We start from the raw sequence: 23,877 nt of genomic DNA, 5'->3' as shown, positions 1-23,877 counted from the left end.
GCTGCACTCCTATTCCCTTTCTCGTTACAGCAGTCTGCCCCTTGGTTGCTAAGGAGCACATCCTGCTGCAGCATTGCTACTCCTGAATCATCCTCCCCAATATTACGCAAACAAGCATACTTATTAGTGAGGGACAACTCGGGACTAGCCTCCCTGCCACTTTTTCCCCTACCCCTTCTAACTGTGACCCAACTAGCGGCTGCCTCTGCTTCTTGGTCCGGCTGTACTCCACCCTCCTTATCTTCAACGGTTCCATCCAGTGTCTGGATCGTGAGATCCAAGCTCTTCTCCATGTTGTGTATGCGTCTCAGTGTTGCGAGATGCTTATTTAGCTCTGCGACTTCCGCCTCTAACTGAGCAACACGCACACACCCAGGGCAACAGTAAACACCCTCAATCCGCTGATCAAGGCATGCATACATGTTGCAGGATGTACACTGCACAGCATCGTCCAACATGATGACTTTTGTGTGGGGAAATCCTTTTTAGGGGATTTCTTTATAAAGAATAAAGGCCATGCTGAGAGCCCCCTATGAAGAGATGGACTAGTCCAAAACCTGTCTTTTCTGTCAGATTCCTACTACCTACTGTAAGTGACAGCATTATAGGAGAAAAGTAATTTATGGCTCATTTTACTCTGGAAAAAATGTACTTCTTATTTGTTTGCACATATTTTACATTTTACATGTGCCCATTTACATAGTGCCCCTTTAATTAGTCACATCCCACTGTAGGTGGACTGTGGGTGGATGATAGTTGTCAATTACATTATGAGCTTTCTATTGGCTTCTATGATTGACGTCCCATCCACTGTCCTCCACGTGTCATTCAACCCAAGAGCTGTTCCCTGCTATTTCATGGAAACTGTTGTCCCTCTGCATGCTATGAAAGTCCCGGAATGTGTTCTAGCGCCTCCCGGACTTGTAAATTAGAACTAGTTGACCTTTCTTCTACCAAACAAGATGTTTCACTAGAATCTATGTTTTTTTAAGGGAGAACTCTGCCTATAGTCTGCTGCTGAAACATTTGTTCTAAATGAATGAGGATTTTACATTGCAAGAACCTCGTAGATCCTCACACATGGCAGCCTCCATATCTCTCTCACTTCAGGTGTCCTTTAAGACTAAGGTTGACGGAGTAATACTGCCCTTATTTATACACTGGATTAAGTCTTTCTCCCCTTGTCCAATCACATCCAGCCCCCTCAGCCTTAAAGAGAACCTAAACTGAGACTAAAAAGCCAAAATAACCATACACAGGTCATACTTGCCTCCTGTGTAGTCTACGCCTCAATCCCTTTCTCCTCACCTCCTTTGTCCACTGTGTTCAATGGAATTCTCCGTCCTCCATTTTAAAAATGGCCATTACCCCATAACAGCTTTCTGGTCAGCACGCTGTTAAACTGTAACATCGACCACTTGAGCCATAGGGAAACATGGACGTTACCTTGCACATTCAGCTGTAACTGACAGCTGCTGATATATAACTGACAGCAACTGGTATATTTCAGTTCTGACAAAATATTGTCAGAACTGGAAGGGGTCACTGTAAGAAGAAAATGGTGAGCCTCTGAGAGGAACTGACCGTGAGTTAAGTATGTAATATTCATTTGCAGCTACGTCATGTGTTTATTCTAAATAATTTTACTTGCTTCGGGTTCCCTTTAAGGTGCCTATACATTACATGGTTTTCCTGGCACATTTGATCATTATGATTGAATCTGCCAGAGACTGATGCTGCAACGTGGCTGCCCGATTGTAATTTTGATTGATTTCCTTCCGAAATCGATCGATATTAGTCAGACAGGATAAAAGGTTTCACTCAATAGGGGGCAGTCGGGTGTGTACAGTGGTTTGCAAAAGTATCCGGCCCCCTTGAAGTTTTCCACATTTTGTCATATTACTGCCACAAACATGAATCAATTTTATTGGAATTCCACATGAAAGACCAATACAAAGTGGTGTACATGTGAGAAGTGGAATGAAAATCATGCATGCTTCTAAACATTTTTTTACAAATAAATAACTGCAAAGTGGGGTGTGCGTAATTATTCAGCCCCCTTTGGTCTGAGTGTAAGCAGTTGCCCATAGACATTGCCTGATGAGTGATAATGACTAAATAGAGTGCACCTGTGTGTAATCTAATACACCTGCTCTGTGACGGCTTCAGAGGTTGTCTAAGAGAATATTGGGAGCAACAACACTATGAAGTCCAAAAAACACACCAGACAGGTCAGGGATAAAGTTATTGAGAAATTTAAAGCAGGCTTAGGCTACAAAAATATATCCAAAGCCTTAAACATCCCACAGAGCACTGTTCAAGCGATCATTTAGAAATGGAAGGAGTATGGCACAACTGTAAACCTACCAAGACAAGGCCGTCCACCTAAACTCACAGGCCGATCAAGGAGAGCGCTGATCAGAAATGCAGTCAAGAGGCCCATGGTGACTCAGGATGAGCTGCAGAGATCTACAGCTCAGGTGGGGGAATCTGTCCATAGGACAACTAGTAGCTGTGCACTGCACAAAGTTGGCTCCTATGGAAGAGTGGCAAGAAGAAAGCCATTGTTAACAGAAAAGCATAAGAAGTCCCGTTTGCAGTTTGCCACAAGCCATGTGGGTGACACAGCAAACATGTGGAAGAAGGTGCTCTGGTCAGATGAGACCAATCGAGAATCTGTGACAAGATCTGAAAACTGCTGTTCACAAACACTGTCCATCTAATCTGACTGAGCTGGAGCTGTTTTGCAAAGAAGAATGGGCAAGGATTTCAGTCTCTAGATGTGCAAAGCTGGTAGAGACATACCCTAAAAGACTGGCAGCTGTAATTGCAGCAAAAGGTGGTTCTACTAAGTATTGACTCAGGGGGCTGAATAATTACACAATCCTCACTTTGCAGTTATTTTTTTTTTTTTTAAATGTTTGGAATCCTGTATGATTTTCGTTCCACTTCTCACATGTACACCACTTTGTATTGGTCTTTCATATGCAATTCCAATAAAATTGATTCATGTTTGTGGTACTAGTATGACAAAATGGGGCCGAATACTTTTGCAAACCACTGTAAGTATGGCACAAGCTTGTACTATAGGCTGCAGTGTGCTCCTGCCCCAGCTGTGACAGAAGTCCTTTATCTTTGAAGACAATGTTTTTATTAAATTATTTCGCTCCCTAAATGCTTCTTGAATTGCGTGTGAAATGCCTGGAGGTCAGTGGAGAGAACTACTGTATGTGAGATCTGCATCATGAGTGCTGAATATCTTGGTTACAAGTATGTGCGATGTTTTATTGCTCAGAGTTCAGCCCCCACCTCAGGTGCCAAGTTGTCTGCTGCCAGATCAATGCTTATCTGTTTAGTGTTATTTGTTGTCCCAATGGATTCATGACCGATGGCCTAACCTGTTTTGTGATTCATCTACCCACAGCTTTACCTTTCATTATTGGTGATGGCTGCCCTGACTGTTGCAAGTGGTGTGATGTCTCCGCCCCCTACGCTTCCCGACCTATTGCCCGTCCTCATCTCTGCCGTTTCCTGCGCACACTTCCTTATGTTCCTCCTCTATTTTAATATTGTTCATCTATGGGACAGAACAATTGAGCAAGGCAAGAAAAAAGTTTCTTAAAGTCAATTTTTCACCTTTCTGCTGTGGGAATTTTATATACTTTATTTTTACATTTTTTTGTGCATTATTTTTACATTTTTGTGCATTATTTTTACATTTTGTTTGTACATTTTTTGATATTTTTCATGTCGGAAAATAATACCGTTAAATCGACATTCTAATGCACTGAATAAAAGTGACAATTTTTTTAAAGTTTCAAAAAAAGGAAATGTTAAATGTGGCAAAAAAGTAAAATATTTGAAATTTTGTAAACGTTATTTCTGGTCATTCTTTTTCTTGCAGATGTCCAAAATAATAATTATAGTTACTGTAACTTTGTGTAGAGAAAGGGATCTGGGTGATTTTTTTTAATTTTTATTTTATTTTTTTGAATCTCTCTGGTCTTGGTTGACCTTTTTTTCTTTTCCTTTTGTTTTTGTTGTTGTTGGACTTCTTTCTTGCAAGAACCAATCAAAGCTTGGATACACATTTGTATTAAAGGAAGTGCACCTCTAAAAATCGCGCATTGCACCGCATTAACTCTGCAAGGCTCTATAGACTTAGATTGCACTCAAGGTAAGAAAGGGTAACATAACGCAGGTTACCAATGCCAGTGTGCACGGGGCCTTAAAGGACAATTGAGGTGACATGTGACATGATGAGATAGACATGTGTATGTATAGTGGCCTTGCACACACATAACAAGGCTGTGTTCTTTTTTATTTTTCTTACTCTGCCTGAAAGAGTTAAACATCAGGTATGCAAGTGACAGTTTGTCGGGACTGGGTCGGACTGGGTCAGGCTGTAGCATAACCCTCACTGATAAGTAATTGAAGCCATAAAACAATTTCCTGTCAGTGAATGGCTTCTGAGAGCAGCAAAGAGATAAAACGGGTCAATAATTCATAGATTTGAGCTCTGGCATACTTCAATGATGATGTCATTGAGCAGAGACAATCAAACAGTAAAAACTAGATTGACATATAAAATAAAACCGTGGGATATCTAAAAAAGTAATTTTTAGGAGGAGGAGGATAGATAAAAATTGTTTTTCTCATCAGTTTATTTTCACCTCCGATGTCCTTTAAAATTAAGCAGTGATGCAACTTGCAAGAACCCTTTTTTCCCTTTTCTTTTACCTAAAATACAACAAATGGACAAGGAGTTTTTACGAAAAATTATAATTAATGTGTGAAACTTTCTTTCTTTCTCTTCCATGGTTTGGGTAATTCAGCTCTGATTTGATTACGAATTGGTTGGTGAATGTAGCTTAAAATTCTGTGCTAAAATAAAATGTCATATTTTCGTATGGAAAAGTGTGTGTGATTTTTTTTTTTTAGGAAAACAAACAGCCCTGATAACGGAGCTGTGATTACCCCTGGAGGAAGTATTGGGTGCCTTGAATTGACACTCTTATTCTTGTCAACACGCGGGCCGTGTGTGTCCACATTAAGCAGCATCTTCAAAGACGGTCACCAGGCCCCTTACATGCCGTAAAGAGTGTGATACATTTTATTGGAGCTGTATGAAAATAATACAGGACTATAAAAGACACTTGTTGAGAGGTGTTACCGAGCTCTGAGAGGGCTGCCTGGCTTGTGTGTACTCAGCAGTAATGTGACTCTGGTCTCCTCATACACAGTTGTTACCCTTAATTAATTAAAACATTTTACTTTTTGTGCCTCCAATAAGCTTTGTCAGCAGTTTATACACTAAGGTGAAGGTCAATATTAATAAACACTAGGAACACAATTGTATTATCTGTGTGATAATTATAACTTGTATGCAGTCCTGCCACACATTTTCCAAGTCCTGCACAGAGTTAAAGGGGCACTATGGCGAAAAATGATACATAGACAAATATCAGATTTCTACTACTTACTGTAAGTGACAGCAGCATAGGAGAAAAGTCATTTATGGCTCATTTTACTCTGGAAGAAATGTACTTCTTATTTGTTTGCACATATTTTACATTTTACAATTTTTCGCCATAGTGTCCCTTTAAATGTATCTGTGTCCTGAATTAACAGAAGGAAAAAAAATGTAAAGTTTCGAGGTAATTAGTTTACTGTGGAGAGCATGATTTACTATCTTAAAGTGGACCTGAACTCTTGCACAGGACAGAAGGAAAACATAGAGAAATACACCCTGTATGTATTTACAGAGTTTAGCCTGTCTAATTCCCCCTCATCTGTAACTAATCACAAGTGTAATTTGATCTCATCTGTGTAAGCTCAAGAAATCTCCTCTGCCGCGGCAGAGCAGCCATTTTAAAAACACAGGATGTTAACCCCATGTCTGCTTCCATGAAAGAATGAAGTAGGCACACTGCAGACTTATTAAAGGATTTTTATCAGCTGTAACAACCATTTTTCTTTAAAGGTTATTATGCTGTTGCATATCTTTTAGAGCAGAGATGAAGTTTTGAGTTCTGGTCCGCTTAAAGGCAGAACGGAAGCAAAAATAAACTTATAAGATAATGAATTGTATGTGCCGTACAGCTCATGCCTGGTACACAACATGCAATTTTCTGGCAGATCGACGGGTCGAATTGATTACATCCAACAGGTCCGATCTCATTTCTGATTAATTTTTTTTTTAATCAATTCTATACAAAATTTATCAGAAAAACGATTGGAAATCAGATCAGACCTGTCAAAAATAATCAGTTCGACCCCATCTATCTGACAGAGAATTGCATAGTATGTAAGAGGCATAAGAAAAAGAAATTGGTATCAAAGAAAAGAGTCTCATTGTTTTCCTGTACAGGAAGAGTTCAAAAACGTCAGTTATCTATGCAAGAGAGCTTCCACTGGGTGGAATACAGTCCTGTTTTCTGAAGCACTTAAACAGTGAAGAAACAGTGAGAGGCAGCTTGTGGTAAGGTTTTACTCCAGGAAAGTTCAAGGGCCATTATTTATGCTTTGTTTTTATAGCTTAAGATAGCGTGTGGTTTTAAAGATGCAATTGTGACAGTATGATACAATGTTCTATAAAACAAAAAGCTGTATGTAATGGATTGCGGAGACACCGCCGCGCGGTCTGGCAGCGGGGCGGCTGTCTCCGCATTCAGACCGGCGGTTTCCGCACAGCAGCATGCGTCTGGTTTGTCTGAGCCTAGTAGTGCACACAGATGGAGAGCTACGCGCGCGCACGCTAGGAGGCAGGGCCTTTATGCCAATAGGAGAGGGATCAGCTGATCAGGACGATCAGCTGATCCCAGCGCAGTGGGTGATTGGCTGAGTGGGACTGGGCGGCGCTGAGGAGCGCTGCACTAAATATACTTCTTGCCTGTCAGTTGCTGGTTGTCTGCCGTTGCGAATACTAACGTGTGAGCACTCAGACCAGTCAGATCTCACAGTGTGTTAGAACCAGGAGGACCTGGGAATTCACACTTAGCCAGATTACGTTTGTGTTATATGTTAGACCAGTTCCAGGGTGTTGTGACCACGGACCTCACACCCAAGCTTAGGGATACTGTGTCATTGATGTGTTATACTTTAGGCCAGTTCCAGGGTGTTGTGACCACGGACCTCACACCCAAGCTTAGGGATACTGTGTCATTTGATGTGTTATACTTTAGACCAGTTCCAGGGTGATGTGACCAAGGACCACACACTCAAGCTTAGGGATACTGTGTCATTACTGTGTTATACTCTAGACTAGTTCCAGGGTGTCGAGACCAAGGAACTCACACCCCAGTCTAGGCCTTTGTATTCTTATATGTTATGACCATATGCTCTGTCGAACTTTCTCTTGCTTTCTGATTCGGTACCTCTGCATAATTGCCTACCTGTTGCCAGACCCTGCCTGTACCCGGTTACCGAATCAGTCTCTCCATCTCTGTACCTACTCTGCTTGTGTGTTGCCGACCTGGCCTGCCTGACCACCCTAGCTGTCACTCTCCCTGAGTGCTCAGTCTAACTGTACTAGCAGTAACACCATTCTACCAGGTGTTGGCTGCAGTATAGTCTGATTCCCAGTATTGAAGGGAATCATTTGGCTCCCAGGTTATCTCTATCCCCTCTCCTAGGAGATATTACCCACACAGCCATAGGCCACCTGCTTCTCAGGTGGTCCATGCTCATAGTTTCTGCGTCTTCCGCCCCACGGGAGACAGCCTACTGTTGCACCATAACACTTACTCATTACTAGGTGACCAGAGGTTAGTCATACTTGTATTATCGGTGATTCTGCAGATCATCAATAATCAGATTCTCTCTGTGTGCTGACACAGATCGTTACACTGTATAACTGAAAATACCAATATGAGACAATAAAGAGACTCAAACCCCCCCCCCCGTGCAGGCTTCAGGTGTGCTTTGAAGAGAACCCAAAGCATCTTATTAGGACACAGAGGCATGTCCTGTGCACAATGACATGCCCCTGTTCCCCGACCCCCCCCCCCGGAGGTCTGATGTGTTCCATGCAGGCGAGGTCGGCATCTGTAACGGAGGTGATCCCGGGACACTGGAGCTGCGGCGAGGAACATATCGGCTGCCAGGGCCTGGAGGAAGCCCCGATAAGTAGATTTCATTTTTGGGAGGAGCTCGGATGTATCCTTTAATGACCCCCATGGCTGAGCGTTACCGATCGCAATGCTATTTTCACCCCCTGGAGACTGATTGAAGCCGCTCTTTTGTCCACCAATTGTCTGTGTCCCCGCCCCCTTCCATAGCAGCAGAACACATTGCTAGCCTCAAGGCTAGGGATACGTCTGTACAGCATCGTTCCCCTAATTGTCCCTCGAGTGATCATTTCCTGAACTCTGATGGGCGACAATTGTCGCATGTGTGTACAGAGCTTAACATCTGTGTAAAAGTTTTAGCAACAGTGAGCAACAAATCGGGTAATGTCTTTAAAAACAACCTCTTGCATGGACCTGAGTTCCTGCATGCAGACATAAGACAGAGCTATAAAACCATCTTCAGCATTCATCATCTGCCTCAGAGTTCAGCTGAGGGGGACCTCCGCTGGTGTTGGGTTTATTGACACTTGAAGAGTGTTGAGATAAGACTGTATTTGCCATGTAATTATAGATAGTGCAGCTGTGCCCACATGGGGACGATCAGTGTTCTGTATGTCGGACACATTCTAGGCCTGAGCCCCAAATGCCATAGCGAAAGGCTAGAAGGAGGATGCCCTGCAGTCACGCATAGCCGCAGAAAGCTCTCTCCTACTGAATGGCTCATTTACTCTCCCTGCCGCCTATAGACATACACAGCATGTTACCCACGGCAACTACTGGTGGTTTATCTGCCACATGCTACATGGCAAGTTACCCATGGCAACTAACAGTGTTTTATCTGCCACCTATTGACATACACGGCATGTTACCTATGGCAACTAATAGTGTTTTATCTCCCACCTATAGACGTACATGGTATGTTACCCATGGCAACTGATGGGTAGAGTTGGGCTGAACGGTTCGCCTGCGAACGGTTCCATGCGAACTTCTGTGGTTCGCGTTCGCGTCCCGCAGGCGAACTTTTGCGGAAGTTCGGTTTGCCCCATAATGCACCATGAGGGTCAACTTTGACCCTCTACATCACAGTCAGCAGGCCCAGTGTAGCCAATTAGGCTACACTAGCCCCTGGAGCCACTCCCCCCCCCTACTAAAAGGCAGGCAGCGGCGACCATTACGGTCACTCGTGTGCCTGCATTAGTGAGAGTAGGGCGAGCTGCTGCACACTCTCTCTCATAGGGAAAGATTAGTTAGGCTTAGCTTGTCCCTGGCTGCATACCTGTTCTGTGAACCCACCACTGCATACCTGTACTGTGAACCCACCACTGCATACCTGTTCTGTGAACCCACCACTGCATACCTGTTCTGTGAACCCACCACTGCATACCTGTTCTGTGAACCCACCACTGCATACCTGTTCTGTGAACCCACCACTGCATACCTGTTCTGTGAACCCACCACTGCATACCTGTACTGTGAACCCACCACTGCATACCTGTTCTGTGAACCCACCACTGCATACCTGTTCTGTGAACCCACCACTGCATACCTGTTCTGTGAACCCGCCACTGCATACCTGTTCAGTGAACCTGCCACTGCATACCTGTACTGTTCAGTGAACCCGCCACTGCATACCTGTTCTGTTCAGTGAACCCGCCACTGTATACCTGTTCTGTTCAGTGAACCCGCCACTGCATACCTGTTCTGTTCAGTGAACCCGCCACTGTATACCTGTTCTGTTCAGTGAACCCGCCACTGCATACCTGTTCTGTTCAGTGAACCCGCCACTGTATACCTGTTCTATTCAGTGAACAGTTTGGTGTGTCAGTGTGAAGCAGTACCTTAATTACACTACCTGATTGATGTATACACATGCAAGATGTTTTAAAGCACTTTAGGCCTGTCATTTAGCATTCAATATGATTTCTGCCCTTAAAACGCTGCTTTGCGTCAAATCCAGATTTTTCCCGGGGACTTTTGGCGTGTATCCCACTCCGCCATGCCCCCCTCCAGGTGTTAGACCCCTTGAAACATCTTTTCCATCACTTTTTTGTGGCCAGCATAATTTTTTTTTTTTCAAAGTTCGCATCCCCATTGAAGTCTATTGCGGTTCGCGAACTTTACCGCGAACCGAACCTTTCGCGAAAGTTCGCGAACCCGGTTCGCGAACCTAAAATCGGAGGTTCGGCCCAACTCTACTGATGGGGTTGCAGCAGAGAATATCAGCTAAACATTACATAAATAAGTGAACAATATACTGTTTGTATCAGTTTTAATATTGCATAACGGAAACATTTATAGCTAGAAAATTCTTATAACTTGCATAGTCGCACTTCAGTCAATTTGAATAATTTGTCAATGTTCACAAACTGCTCTTTTATATGTATTTTTCAATTCACGTGACAACTTTATTGAAAAGAAATGTTAACGTAAGTGTAACCATGATGATCAGGCTGTAAAGCCCTATGGGGTATCTGATGGCTAAGCACAGCGTAAGCTACCTGACAGGAGGCAGCTCTTAATTTCAATGGACAAAATGCCGAACCATATATTTATTGGCCAATCAAAACTGGCGCGCAAAGTCCCATAGGGCTTAATGGGAGCTTCGCGCGAAGTGCCGGGTGATGCGCGCGCGCAAAACTTTGCGTGCGGAAAATTCGCGCGAGTTTCTTCTTATCATGCCTAAACTGAGTTTAGGCGTGATAAAGGGGTTTTCACTCGCTTGCAAACACTTTGCACCGCTTTGTGAATCAAGCCCTAAGGGCGCTTTCGCGGTTTTTTAAGAGCGGGCGATTTTCACAATCACCCTAAAAGCGCTTGTGCAATGATTCCCTACGAGAGTGTTCATATCAGTGCGTTTCGACTGCTTTCCACTCACCAAAGTGCTGCCTGTACCATTTTCTGAGCGTTTTGGCTCAATGGAAGGTATAGGGAAATCACTAAGCACTTGAAAAAGCGCTTTGTATAGCTATCTTCCGAGCTCTTTTAAGAAATACATTGTATTTATTATTTTCCGAGTCAAAGAGTTCACTTCCTGACTGATGTCAGGAAGTGTTAAAACTAATCGCTCATAAAAAGCGCTTATAAAAGCACCAGCCTAACATCGCTAACGCACAGGTAAGCATTAAAAAAATGTGTGCACAAAATGCGAGCGCTGGCGATTTATGATGTAAATAAGGTCTAAGGGTTGGGACCCACTAGAGTGTTTTTGGCAGTGTTTTGGGATCGCTTTCAATCGCTAGCGATTTCCCAAAATGCTTTGCCAATGTAAGTGGATGGATAAGATCCCACTGGAGCGATTGTGATTAGGGAAATCCCAATCGCAGGACATGCAGCATTTTTGGACCGTTTCCATTCTAATGTATTGTATTGAAGCAGGGAAATCGCTTCCAAAATTGCTTACAAAGCGCTATCCACAAATGGCTAGTGATTGCTACCAAGCCTCCAGCGACATCCTGTAGCTCCTGGTGGCTTTCTGGCGTCGTCCGTGTACGGCGCCATGTGTGTCACCTGACCCACGTCAAGTCACATGACATGCTGGGAGCCATGCAACAATGCAGAGAAGACGCTAGGAGCTACAGGGTGTTGATGATTTTTTTTTTTTTAAAGCTTACCTGCGTGATAGCGATTTTACGTTGGTGCTTCTTTAACCCCCCTAGCGGTATAATTGCCGCAACTGCGCAGCCGCGGGAGGGTTTTTTTCACCTTTTTTTTTTTTTTTTTTTTTTTTTTTTTTTTTAGCATGTAGCTAGCCTAGCGCTAGCTACATGCTTCCCCCCCCCCCCCCCCCCCCCTCCCTGCGGCGTCCGCCCGTCCCCTCTGATCGGCGCCGCTTGCCCATAAGGAAATCCCGTTCTGAACGGGATTTCCTTGAGGGCTTCCCCCGTCGCCATGGCGACGAACGGAGTGACGTCATCGACGTCCTGACGTCACAGGGAGTCCCGATCCACCCCATAGCGTAGCCTGGCGGCGATTGGCCAGGCTGCGCAAGGGGTATGCGGGGGGGCTGTATCCGCGGCAGGTAGCGGCGCATCGGCGGCGGGCGGCGGCGATCAGACCAAACACGCAGCTAGCACTTTGCTAGCTGCGTGTTTGAAGAAAAAAAATTATGTACATCGGCCCAGCAGGGCCTGAGCGGCACCCTCCGGCGGCTTACCCCGTGTGACACACTGGGTTACCGCCAAGGAGGTTAAGCGCTTTTGATGAGCGATTCGTTTTTTCACTTCTTGACATTAGTCAGGAAGTGAACTCTTTGACAAGTATTTTAAAATATTGGTGAGTATTTTATGGCCAGCAAAGCCCCCACAATGCATTCCTTGTTATCTCCTCAGGCATGCCGGTTAGTTGAGATTTTTAGTTGCCTGAGTTCTGGATAACAGGGACTTTGTTCTGTACATCTGTACAGGGAATGCTAAAAGCATTCCCTGTGTGATAGCAGAGTGGCGCAGTGGAAGTGTGCTGGGCCCATAACCCAGAGGTTGGTGGATTGAAACCATCCTCTGCTAGTTATGATTTCATTTTTGCACCTCGCTTTATTTTCCTACAATGAAGCATTCCCTGTGTGGCAGCATAGTGGTGCAGTGGAAGCGTGCTAGGCCCATTACCCAGAGGTTGATTTATCGAAACCATCCTCTGTTAGGCATGGTTTCATTTTTGCACTTCGCTTTATCACATGGGCAAAATGGTTTCCATAGCCCTGTAAGAGAAAGTATAATAAGGGCCCTGCCGTAACATATATATTACGGTAGCTAAGACTACTCCTGGGCCTTTCTTGTAGTTGAAGAGATGAGTGAACTGTGACACCACACTTAAAAAAAAACAAAAAACAGCAAACAGAGAAGCTTCCCCATATTGGAGCATTGGATTTGGTAAAGTCTTACGCCAATGTGTTGTAAGACACAAGTAAGCTTTAGGTTAGCAGGAATGGTTGCAAGGCCACCTAGCTTTTTATCCTTCCCACCCTTACCCTGGAATCTTTCAGACTTCAAATTGCTGTCCTTTGCTGTGTGTGTTACACCAGCATCATCTATGGGGGCACATGATCTTTCTGAAGTCATTTTTCTGTTGGGTATATCACAATAGTACATGCTAGGCCGGCTTCATGCTAGACAGGCTTTGGTAATATAATGGTGAGCACAGCTGCCTTCCGAGCAGGTTACCTGGGTTCGATTCCTGGCCAATGTATGTGAGCTGGTTCTTAACATCCTAGGAGAAGGAGCTTCTAAAACGGTTAAATGGTCTGTAAAAGACTATTACCGGTTTGCAATCCGAATCCGGTCGAATATCCGACTTAGATTCGGATTGAAAAATGTTTGATCCAGATATCTGACCCGGATCAGATAGAGGGGTATCTGGATCCGAATTAGTTCCAGATAGTGAAAAGTGGTATCTGAGCACCGCTGCTGCATGCTTGTTCAGGGGCTATGGCTAATAGTATTAGAGGCAGAGAATCAGCAGGGCTGCCAGGCAACTGGTATTACTTAAAAGGAAATAAACATGACAGCCTCCATATACCTCTCTCTTCAGTTCCCCTTTAATTGCTGTTGTTTATCCCCTGCTTATTGCCTGAAGAAGTGGGCTGTGCCCGCGAAACGCGTTGCATCTTTGGGGTATTTTCAATAAATGTGTATATCTATACATTTACAGTCCTTGGTGTCTGCTTTAACGGAGGCGAGTCCACCACTTCCTCCCAGCAATTTTTTTAAAAATGTTATGTACTTTTATCCTTCTGGCGCCTCTGTTCACCTACCAATATATTTGAGTCCACCCCAGGTAAAGGGGTGATCTACCCCCTTTCTTCCTATCTACAGAGAGCGACTTCTTAATCCTGAGTGAGGACAGGTCTAATCTCCTCACCTGCCTAATGAGTGGTTACCTAGGTGGTAACCCGTGTTTGTGGGTATTACCATCTCACTGTTTCATTTATCCAATCAATTTTGACATACTACACCATATTGGGCTCTCGATTTCTCTTCAACTTTATGTCATTAGTTATGTAGCCCTCCATCATGCTGCAATCCCTACCTCAAATGACCACCCTGGTTCCACCACTCTCCTGTCAGGATATTGCCAGCTCTGTTGGGACTTTCCCAGTAAAACCAACCATTTCACTTCTCCGGCAGCCCCTGTGTACAGACTCCTACGGGCCACAAACAGCGACAGCATTGTGACTCGGAGCAGCAGAAAGACAATTGTTTAATCTGCACCCATAAACAGGCCTTTGTGGTGGAATGTACATAAACAGCAGGCCGGTGGGCTGTGTGATCTCAGAGTCATGTATTGCTGAGACACAGGACAGTACAGAAACAGTAGAAGACAAACACCCTCTGCTACGCTGGCTCAACACTCTGGGCAAGGGTCTCCCACTGCCAGCCTTTCATCTACAATGGCCGCCATTGTGGCCCGGGGACGAGGGGGCGGATTGTGTACCATTCTGCAGATACTGAAGCTGGGCATGATTCACTGGCGCTGGCGGATTTGTAAAATAATAAACTGCATTTACTGTAAATGATACAGAGTTACAAAGGAGGGAGTGAGTCCCCAAAAACTTGCTGCCATGTACCGTTCTTCAACTGAAAAGAGGGTGCAGAACCTTTTGATTTCAGAATCCAGGCAAGCCTTAAAAGAAAGAATATGTAGAGACAAAACGGAAGATTTGGGAGCCCCAATAGTGTAAAATCGATGGTATACAGGTTAATTGCTAATGGTATTCTCACAAACACAGGTTGCTGCTGAGCTAGGTAACCACTGAAGGCACCAATGGGGAATATTTCTGTCCCCACTCGGGCTAAGATGTGTGTGTGTGTGTGTGTGTGTGTGTGTGTGTGTGTGTGTGTGTAATGGTAGACTCCCCTCCCTACAAAAAAGACACAGTAATGTGTAATATACAAATTGCATTTAATTCTTACTCCAAAAGATCTGCAACGCGTTTCGCGGGTCTCACAAGGATCTTTCCTCAGGCAAATGTACAAGAAGGAGCAACTCTAAGAGTGTCTATACTGTATGTGGTATAGCGCCTCTGTGAGAAGTTAGAACTTAGAACAGGCATGGGCAAATTCGGCCCTCCAGCTGTTACGGAACTACAAGTCCCACAATGCATTGGCCTTTATGAGTCATGACTGTGGCTGTCAGACTCCTGAAATGCATTGTGGGACTTCCGTATCAGCTGGAGGGCCGAGTTTGCCCATGCCTGACTTAGAAGAAAGAAGACCAGTTATCCTGCTGTATATGCAGACCATGCACCATGGTCTGGTGACTAGTAGGGATGATCAATAATATGCAAATATGGATACGCAGAGACGTATCAGACCATAGCTATGGCTGGCAGATGTGCAATCACATGGTCATGTGTGGATGTGGACATCAACATTTTTTTCTGCAGTTGGGTTATCCCCAGTTTTGGCTCACGGCCAGATTTTTGTGTGAATTACATTGTGGATATTCAACCAATAATTTTGGCATCTATGCAAATTTTCTGCATGCTGCATGCAGCAATTTGCATAAAATTGACCATGGCTGCTAAATGTCCTATCTTAATAGGTCAGCACTCCAGGAGGTGGAGCACAGACTAAACTCTTTGAGAGCACTGCAGTCCTGCAGGATATGGCTGGGTAAGGGACTCTTTACCACAGGCACTTTAAAGCCTCTTGCAGATGGGGAGCTGTCAGGTAGTCACGTGTCAGCGCTTGACTTGCGTGGTGTTTACAACCGCTGCCATTCGGCTGCATTCAAATTGCACCCAAATGGGGCTTGTAACTGGCAGACAGGACACTGAACTGCTTGGCAACCGCACGGTTCATCCTCCCATCTGAAAGAGGCCTAATAGTAATACAAGTGAGAGGTATATGTAGGCTGCCATATTTATTTTCTTTTAATCCCAGTTGCCTGGCTGTCCTGCTGATCCTCTGCCTTTAATACTGTTAGCCATAGCCCCTGAAGGCATACAGCAGATCAGGTATTTCTGACATTATTGTCAGATCTGACAAGATTAGCTGCATGCTTGTTTCAGGTGTTATTCAAACACTACTGCAGCCAAATAGACCAGCAGGGCTGCCAGGCAACTGGTAATCCTTAAAGAAACACTGAAGCGAAAAAAAATATATGATGAATTGGTTGTGTAGTACAGCTAAGAAATAAAGCATTAGAAGCAGAGACATGAGTCTAATATTTGTTTCCAGTACAGGAAGAGTTAAGAAACTCCAGTTGTTATCTATGCAAATAGCCATTGAGCTCTGCGACTTTGAAAGTTGGGGAGAGTTCTGACTTCTTTAGAATGCTGAATAATGTGTAAACTGCAAGTATTAAGGTAGCCATACACTGGTCGATTTGCCATCAGATCGACCAACAGATAGATCCCTCTCTGATCGAATCTGATCAGAGAGGGATCATATGGCTGCCTTTACTGCAAACAGATTGTAAATCGATTTCAGCATGAAATCTATTCACCATCTGTGAAGCTGCCGCCCCCCTGCCAGCTATACATTACCTGCTCCGCCGGCGCGAGTACCCCGGTCTCCGCTGTCTTCTTCTCCGCTCTGGGCTCAGAGTCCGGCTGGCTTCACTGAACTTCCTGTCCGGGGAACAGTAGAGGGAAGTTCAGTAAAGCCAGCCGGACTCGGAGCCCAGCGCGGAGAAGAAGACAGCGGAGAGAGCAGGGACACGTGGCGGTGGAGCAGGTAATGTATTGTAGCTAGCGTCGGTCATCGGGCATTCGAATGCCGCTATCGATGCACTCCCGACCCGCCGGCGATTGAGTGAAATCTTCCGCACAGACGGATCGACGGGAACGATTGATTTTGGACGGAAATCGATCGTTATGTCAGCGTTTGCGCAACAATTTCACAGCAGATTCGATCACAGTGATCGAATCTGCTGTATATCGGCGGGAAAATCGTTAGGTGTATGGGCCCCTTTAGAGAATGATGCAATGTTATAAAAAAAAAAAAAAAAGCTGTAAAACTGAAAGTAAAAATATGAGAATTTTTTTTTGCTACCAATGTACTAGTAATTACCCCTACTACACAACCAATTCATAATATCATATTTTTTTTCCGCTTCAGTGTCTCTTTAGGGCTAGGTTCACAGAGGGATGTTATGGCCCACGTTATAAAGTAATATAAGGTTTTTCTACTGCACTGCTATGATAAGTCTATGCGACATTCACTGTGCGACATTAGCGCTGCGTAGTAATTGTTGCATTATGGTAACACACTGCTGCAGTGCGTTACTTCTAAATGCAGGCATTAACAGATACAGGGAAGCATACTTTTCATTGCCTGTGTGCTTCACTGTATCTACTGTGTGCAACGTTAATTCTGCATTGATGGGTGTTACTAGTTTTTTGTTGTGTTGTATATTAGCGTTGTGACATTGTCTCATATCAAAAAGATAAGAAAAACGAGTGAAGAGAATCAAGCGTAGAATCGAGTGGAAAAAAACGATCGGGTGGGAAAATCGAGCAGAAAATTGTAATGTGTGTACCCAGCATTAGATCGATTTCCAATAGATTTCAGAATCTGTTCCTAGTGTGTGGCACACATCAGATAGATTACACTTCACAGGCATCTGACAGAAATCTATCTGATGGTCGAATCTGCTGCAAATCTATAAGTGTATGGCCATATTTAGCCTAAAAGGAAATAAATATGGCAGATTTCATATACCTCTTAAGGGGCCCATACACTCAGCCGATTTTCTGGCCGACCGATTGATCCCCATCGATCGATCGATTGCAAATCGGTTGGCCATTTTCGATCGATTTCGATGGATTTCCATCGAACTGGCAGGATGGAAAATTTAGGTCGATCTGATGAGATTGCTTATCAGTTTGCATTGGCCTTAATGGAAATCTGATGGCAAAAAAATGCCATCAGATCGAATTTCAATAGATTTCAAACTGAAATCTTTTGGAATTCTATCCTGGTAAAACATGTTCTAAAAACGCATCAGATAGATCATCAGATGCATTTCTTATCTATCTGCTGCCAATCTGACGAGTGTATGGGCACCTTTACTTCAGTTGTCCTTTAAAGGCATCAGCTTATCAAGGAGGTACACACCTAAAAATAAAAAATAAAAAATCTGCTGCTAACTTGGGCTTTACTTGTGGACTTGAGGTGAGCATTTGAAAGACACTTTAATTTGAAGATGAAATTTCAGTCAAAAGTATGGCTGAGAAAAAGAAGCACATTTTCCATGACAGACAGCAAAGTTCTTAGTGCTCAGACCATTATGTGGAACATTATCCTGTCACAACGTACAGTGTAGTTTTATTAGCACCAGATACGCTATATGCAGCCTACAACCTTTCAGTATTACTTGTGACCTGCAAGGTCAGGCGTGAGGATTCAGCCACTGACAACTGACACTCCAGTTAGTGTAGCCGGGGCCTCACTCAGCAAGCAACTTACTGAGCTACTGTATAGTGTATCACACAGCCATGTTTGCAAAAACTAATTAACGGAGTATGCAAACATTTGCTTTCTCTCTGTAAACCTGTTACAGTGTGCAGAGGACAGCAGCAGGCTTTAACATAAGCCCCTATCTCCAGGATGGTGCACACCAGAGCAGTTCTGGAGCGTTTTTAAAGCCAATGGTTACCAATTTAAAAATAAAAAAGTCAGATACTCACCTAAGGAGAGGGAAGGCTCGGTCCTAATGAGCCTTCCCTCTCCTCTCCCGGTGCCCTCGGTGCTGCGCTGGTTCCCCCGTACGCGTCCGCCGCCGCAGGAACTTCGGAGGTCTTCGGGAGCACTCGGGCTTCCGAAGACGGGCCGCTCCATACTACGCATGCGCGATTGCGTCAGAGGACGCTCGCGCATGCGGACTATGGAGCGGCCCGTCCTCGGGAGGCATTTGAAAACCTCCCTTAGGTGGCGGAAGTGGCAGTATTTGACTGAACTGGTCGAATACTGCTACTGGGGATCCTGCGCGGGACCGGGCACCGGGAGAGGAGAGGGAAGGCTCATTAGGACCGAGCCTTCCCTCTCCTTAGGTGAGTATCTGACTTTTTTATTTTTAAATTGGTAAACATTCACTTTAAAAACGCTAGCTGTTTGAAAAAGGCTTGGGTAATGTATTTCAATGGGCTGGTGCACACCAGAGCGGTTTGTTTTTTCCCCAAACGCAAACTCGGGGGCTGCAGCTTTTCTTAGATTTCTGAGGCGTTTCTGCCTCAATGTTAAAGTATAGGAAAGTGGAAAACCGCTCTGGAAAACTGTTTTCCAGGCGTTTTTGTTACAGAAGCTGTTCAGTAACAGCTTTACTATAACAATATATTAGATCTGCTACACAAAAACACTCCAAAAAACGCTAGGCATGTTTACAAAACCTCTCTGAGACCCAGTGCACACCGAGCGGTTTTGGATGCGATCCGCCGGCCGCATCCGCCTATAAAACCGCTTGGCTAATGTATTTCAATGGGATGGTGCACAGCAACGGTTTGAGGTTTGTAGCGAACCGCAAACGTGCCTCATGCTGCACGTTTGCGGTTTGCAGAAGCGTTTCTGCCTCAATGTAAAGAATAGGGAAAACGCAAACCGCTCTGAAAAACGCTAGATCAGAGCGGTTTGCCGGGCGTTTTTGTTACAGAAGCTGTTCAGTAACAGCTTTTACTGTAACAGTATAAGTAATCTGCTGCACAAAAACGCACCCAAAACCCGCTAGGTATGTTTAGAAAACCTCTCTAAACATGCCTAGAATCGCTTTGAAATCCGCTCCAAAAACCGCTAGCGTTTTGTGGATCTGCTAGCGGTTTTGGTGTGCACTGGGCCTAAGGGCCCAGTCACACTTGCAAAACGCTAGCGCTTTTGCTAGCGTTTTGCTCAGGCGATTTTTGGTGTTTAATGCTAAAAAATTGCCATTCACACTTGGTGGTTTTTTTTCGACGATCGCGTTTAGCGCTTCTATACCACTGAAACGCGATCGCCGGGAAATCGCCTGAAAATGGTGCAGGCTACAAATTTGCGTTTGATGATTTGTGTTAATCGACGGCGATTAACGCAAATCACCTAAGTGAGAACGGGCCCGCTAGCGCTTGAGCGCTGTGCCGAAATTGCTGGCAAAGGGCTCAAGTGTGAATGGGTCCTAAATATGCCTAGAATCGCTCTGAAAATCTGCTTCAAAAACCTCTAGCGTTTTGCAGATCTGTTAGAGGTTTTCGGTGTGCACTGGGCCTCGCTATCAGCAAGGGCACACATGTAAGGGCTCGTTTCCACTAGTGCGGCGTGCGTCTCGTAGACGCACGCCGGCACTGAGCGGGTGGGCGGGATCGCAGGCAAATCCCATGAGCCGTGCCATGCACGGCTATGGGAATCGCAGCCTCCGCCGCAAATTCTGTAGGGGGTTCCGGCCGAATCGCTACTGCAAGTTTTTCACCTTTTGGGCTAGGAGGTTCACAGTGGAAATGCGCGTTGCTACACAACACAGTTAAAACGCAACGCAAAGTAGCAAGTAATGTGGTTGCGGTGGCATGCGATGTAACGGAGGCATAAGAATGACAATTGCATCATAGGTGTGAGACATTTGTGACGCACATTTAAGAGTATTAAGCTCCGCCTACTTTTAAAACAGATTTGCGCATGTGCAGTGCCTATAACGTAGTGCGAAGCGATGCAAATATCCAAACATGCCAGCGTTACCACAGACTAACATTGAGCGCATCAACGCATATATTTGCTTAAACGCAGAGCAGGAGCTGTGTTATTTTGACGTGCCCTGTTGACGCACATCGCACTGTGAACGTTGCATTTACTTTTCATTGCTGTGCGATTTTCTCCGTTAAAAAAACTCTGCTGTGACGCAACGTAACTGAGCACTGTGAATGCGGCCTTAGGCTAAGGTTACATTTGTCCATGCATCAAACCACCAGTTTTCAGCTATGGGAATTATTTTCCTGCGTTTGCATTTTGCCGTGTGCAGTTTTCTTTTGTTTGTTTTTCAAGCGTTCCTGTTTAGTTGATACTCATCAAAAACGCATGCTTTTTTTTTACTACAGGAAAGTATTGCATGCAGAGCGCATGCGTTCTGCTTAAGGCACACGTCTGACTGAAGCCGGGCAGATCGCTCAGAAACAGCCTTATCAGTCCGCCGACATACTGTACACACGCTGTACTGTCTGCTGAAAACCCGCCCAGCGGGAGGTGCCGACGGACCCGTCGTTGGCTTCAATCAGATGTGTGTACGAGCCTTTACAGTATGCAGAAAGGATGAACTTGTTGAGCATTTTAAAACCCCTTTTTAAAAACGCATACCAATGTGTTTTTTGAGCGGCCCATAGACTATCATTATGTGCGTTTTCTAAATGCATGCAATTCAAATAAATGTGAACTGGCCTTACCCAAAGCCTTAAAGGACACCTGTAGTGAGAGGGATTATCTTCATAGGCCCCCCTCCCCAGCTCTGGAAGCCAACGCCCCCCCCCCCTCCCAATTACAGTTTGGATTTTAGATTTTTAGATGCATCCAAGTATTATTTTACAGCACATCTAAAGTGAGTTTTTCCACAAACGGAAATTGTGTTTTGACCTGTAGGTTGACTATAAATGTACAGTTATGTCTCTTGAACTGTTGATGGAAGTATAGTAAAGTGACTAAGTACTAGTTAAGTGTTTCTGCTAAGAATCAGTGACCTCATATATACAGGGCCGGTTTAAGCAACAATGGGGCCCAAAGGCAAAATAAACCTGGGGGGCCCCCCAACAGATACCCCGGAACAAAAATCAGCATTAAGGGACCTTTTTTGCAGCTGGTATAGTCAGGGTGACCCCAATCGGTTGGAGCTCCACATTCTGGCTATCACAGCCTGCATGGGGGACAAGGGGAAAAAAAATTCCCACACTCTAAACATAAATAAAAAAATTGGGAAATCAGGAAAAAATGCCAGGGGATCTTCATACAGCCATATTGCGCTGTATAGCGATCCCTGGCCAAAGCGCTGCGGCTGCGTATGGACCCCCTGAAAACCCTGTCAGGAAATTTGCTCTTTCTTCTGATACATGTAAAATTACACTACCGTTAGGTTTGCTACTAAAAGTGACATTTACCGCATTTAAAAGTATACTTTTTTCCTTAGAAACTTTAAAATCGATTTTCTCAAAAACGATAAGGTCTTTTTAAAAAATTGTTTTTTTTCTCTTATTCCCAATGATCTCCTTAATATATCCTGCAAATTTAGAGTTTCTAGCATTTAAGGTGGATTTGCTATTAATCGTTAAAGTCGTCGGGTTTTTAAATGTGTATTTTTTTTCCTTTGAAACTTTAAAATCGATTTTCTCAAAAATTATAAGGTCGTTTTGAAAACAAAATTTCCTCTTGTAGCCACTGGGGGCCCCTACAGGCTCTGGGGCCCTGGGGCAATTGCCTCCTTTGCATCTATGGTAGCGCCGGCCCTGCATATATACAGTATATTGATGCATGGAGCAGAATGTCCCTTTAATTCCAGATGTTATGTAAGATGAGGGTAGAGGATCCAGAGCTGCCAATCCCTGAAATGTGTTATTTACATTGAGATTATCTGCTTGAGGAGGGTGTAAAGTTTAAATTAGATTCAAGAAACCGAATCTCGGGCTGCACCTGCCCCCTGGCCTCTGTTACTGGTATTCCACGGGCAGATTGATTTACAACTATTCCAACTTCTCTTTAAAGATGATCGAGGCAGATGCGGTTTTATGTCCCAGCGATCACCCTCGGATTTTTTTTTTACCTTCTTGGATCTGTTTGATATAAAATATGGGAGAGAGAAAATTGTCATTACAAGCCAGGATAACATATGGGTCTGATAAAGAATCCCTGGAGATCTCCAAGCCTCTCCAGTGGAGATATCATTAAAATGGACCTGAACTCTTGCAGAGGACAGAAGGAAAAAGTAAAAAACATAATGAATAAAAATGCTTATTTTTTTTACTGAAACTGTCAGGACCATGGCCATGACATCACACTGTGGGAGGAATTTTTACCTCAAAATCAGCCATACAGACCACCATGATGATCTATTCGAGAAAAGCTAAAGATTTCTCATGGGAAAGGCGATATCAGCTACTGATTGCCACGAAGTTCAATGCTTGGTCAAAGTTCCTTTTTAAACATAGGGCCATATGCAATTTATTTTTTCTCCTAAGTTTTCTCCTAGGTGATATTTTCATACCTTAGCAATAAAATGCCTTGTAACCATCTCCCGACCGCTTAACACCGATCGGCAGTGGTAGAGTGGCATTCACAGGACCGCCTAACGCCCCAAATCCTGGAGACGGGGCTAGCAGGGAATGTGTGCACGCTCGTGCGTTCCCTACAAGTAAACAAAGCAGGGCTCCGTCATCAGCCTGCCAGCCACGATCGGAGCTGGCAGGCTGAAATGAAGAAAAGGCAATAAACATTTGTACAGCCTTGTCCCTTAACTTTCCCTCCCAACGGCTCACAATGTAATCCCATACATAGGGTGATGCCTATGTATGGGTAGTGTAGTGTATGTATTTCTCTCAAGGGCTAATTTAGGAGGGGGAGAGGGGAATAAAATAAATAGGGATTTTAAAAAAAATCTTTTATTAATAACAAAAAAAAATTAAGATCGCAGCAGCAACCAGAGACCACCAAAAGAAAGCTCTATTAGAGGGAAGAAAAGGAGGTAAAATTTGGGTGGAAAGTTGTATGACAGCAATAAACTGTTAAAGCTGAGCAGTGCTGAATTGTAAAAAAAAGGCCTAGTCACTAGGGGGTATAAACCTGTGGTCCTCAAGAGGTTAACCTCGAGGACCACAGGCTTACACCCCCCTAGTGACCAGGCCATTTTTTACAATTCAGCACTCTGCAGCTTTAAG

At 44.3% G+C, this 23,877-nt stretch overlaps 1 protein-coding gene across 2 annotated transcripts in view; it reads left to right on the top strand.

Annotated features, from left to right (window-relative positions):
• The window catches only part of ALG6 (ALG6 alpha-1,3-glucosyltransferase), a 71,224-nt gene extending 66,008 nt beyond the window's left edge, over positions 1 to 5,216 (top strand). Inside the window, exon 13 of one of the 2 annotated variants that reach the window (XM_068239333.1) lies at positions 3,425 to 5,216. In XM_068239333.1, coding sequence (XP_068095434.1) covers positions 3,425 to 3,622 — 198 coding nt within the window. In that variant the 3' untranslated portion in view covers positions 3,623 to 5,216. The remainder of the gene's footprint in view (positions 1 to 3,424) is intronic. The other variant, XM_068239332.1, reaches the window with a different exon arrangement.
• Positions 5,217 to 23,877: the final 18,661 nt, after the last annotated feature.

This window comes from Hyperolius riggenbachi, chromosome 6 (genome assembly GCF_040937935.1).
Source record: "Hyperolius riggenbachi isolate aHypRig1 chromosome 6, aHypRig1.pri, whole genome shotgun sequence".
Taxonomy (NCBI): domain Eukaryota; kingdom Metazoa; phylum Chordata; class Amphibia; order Anura; family Hyperoliidae; genus Hyperolius; species Hyperolius riggenbachi.
Note: the sequence above shows the minus strand (reverse complement) of the source record. Positions and strands in the feature narration are given on the sequence as shown.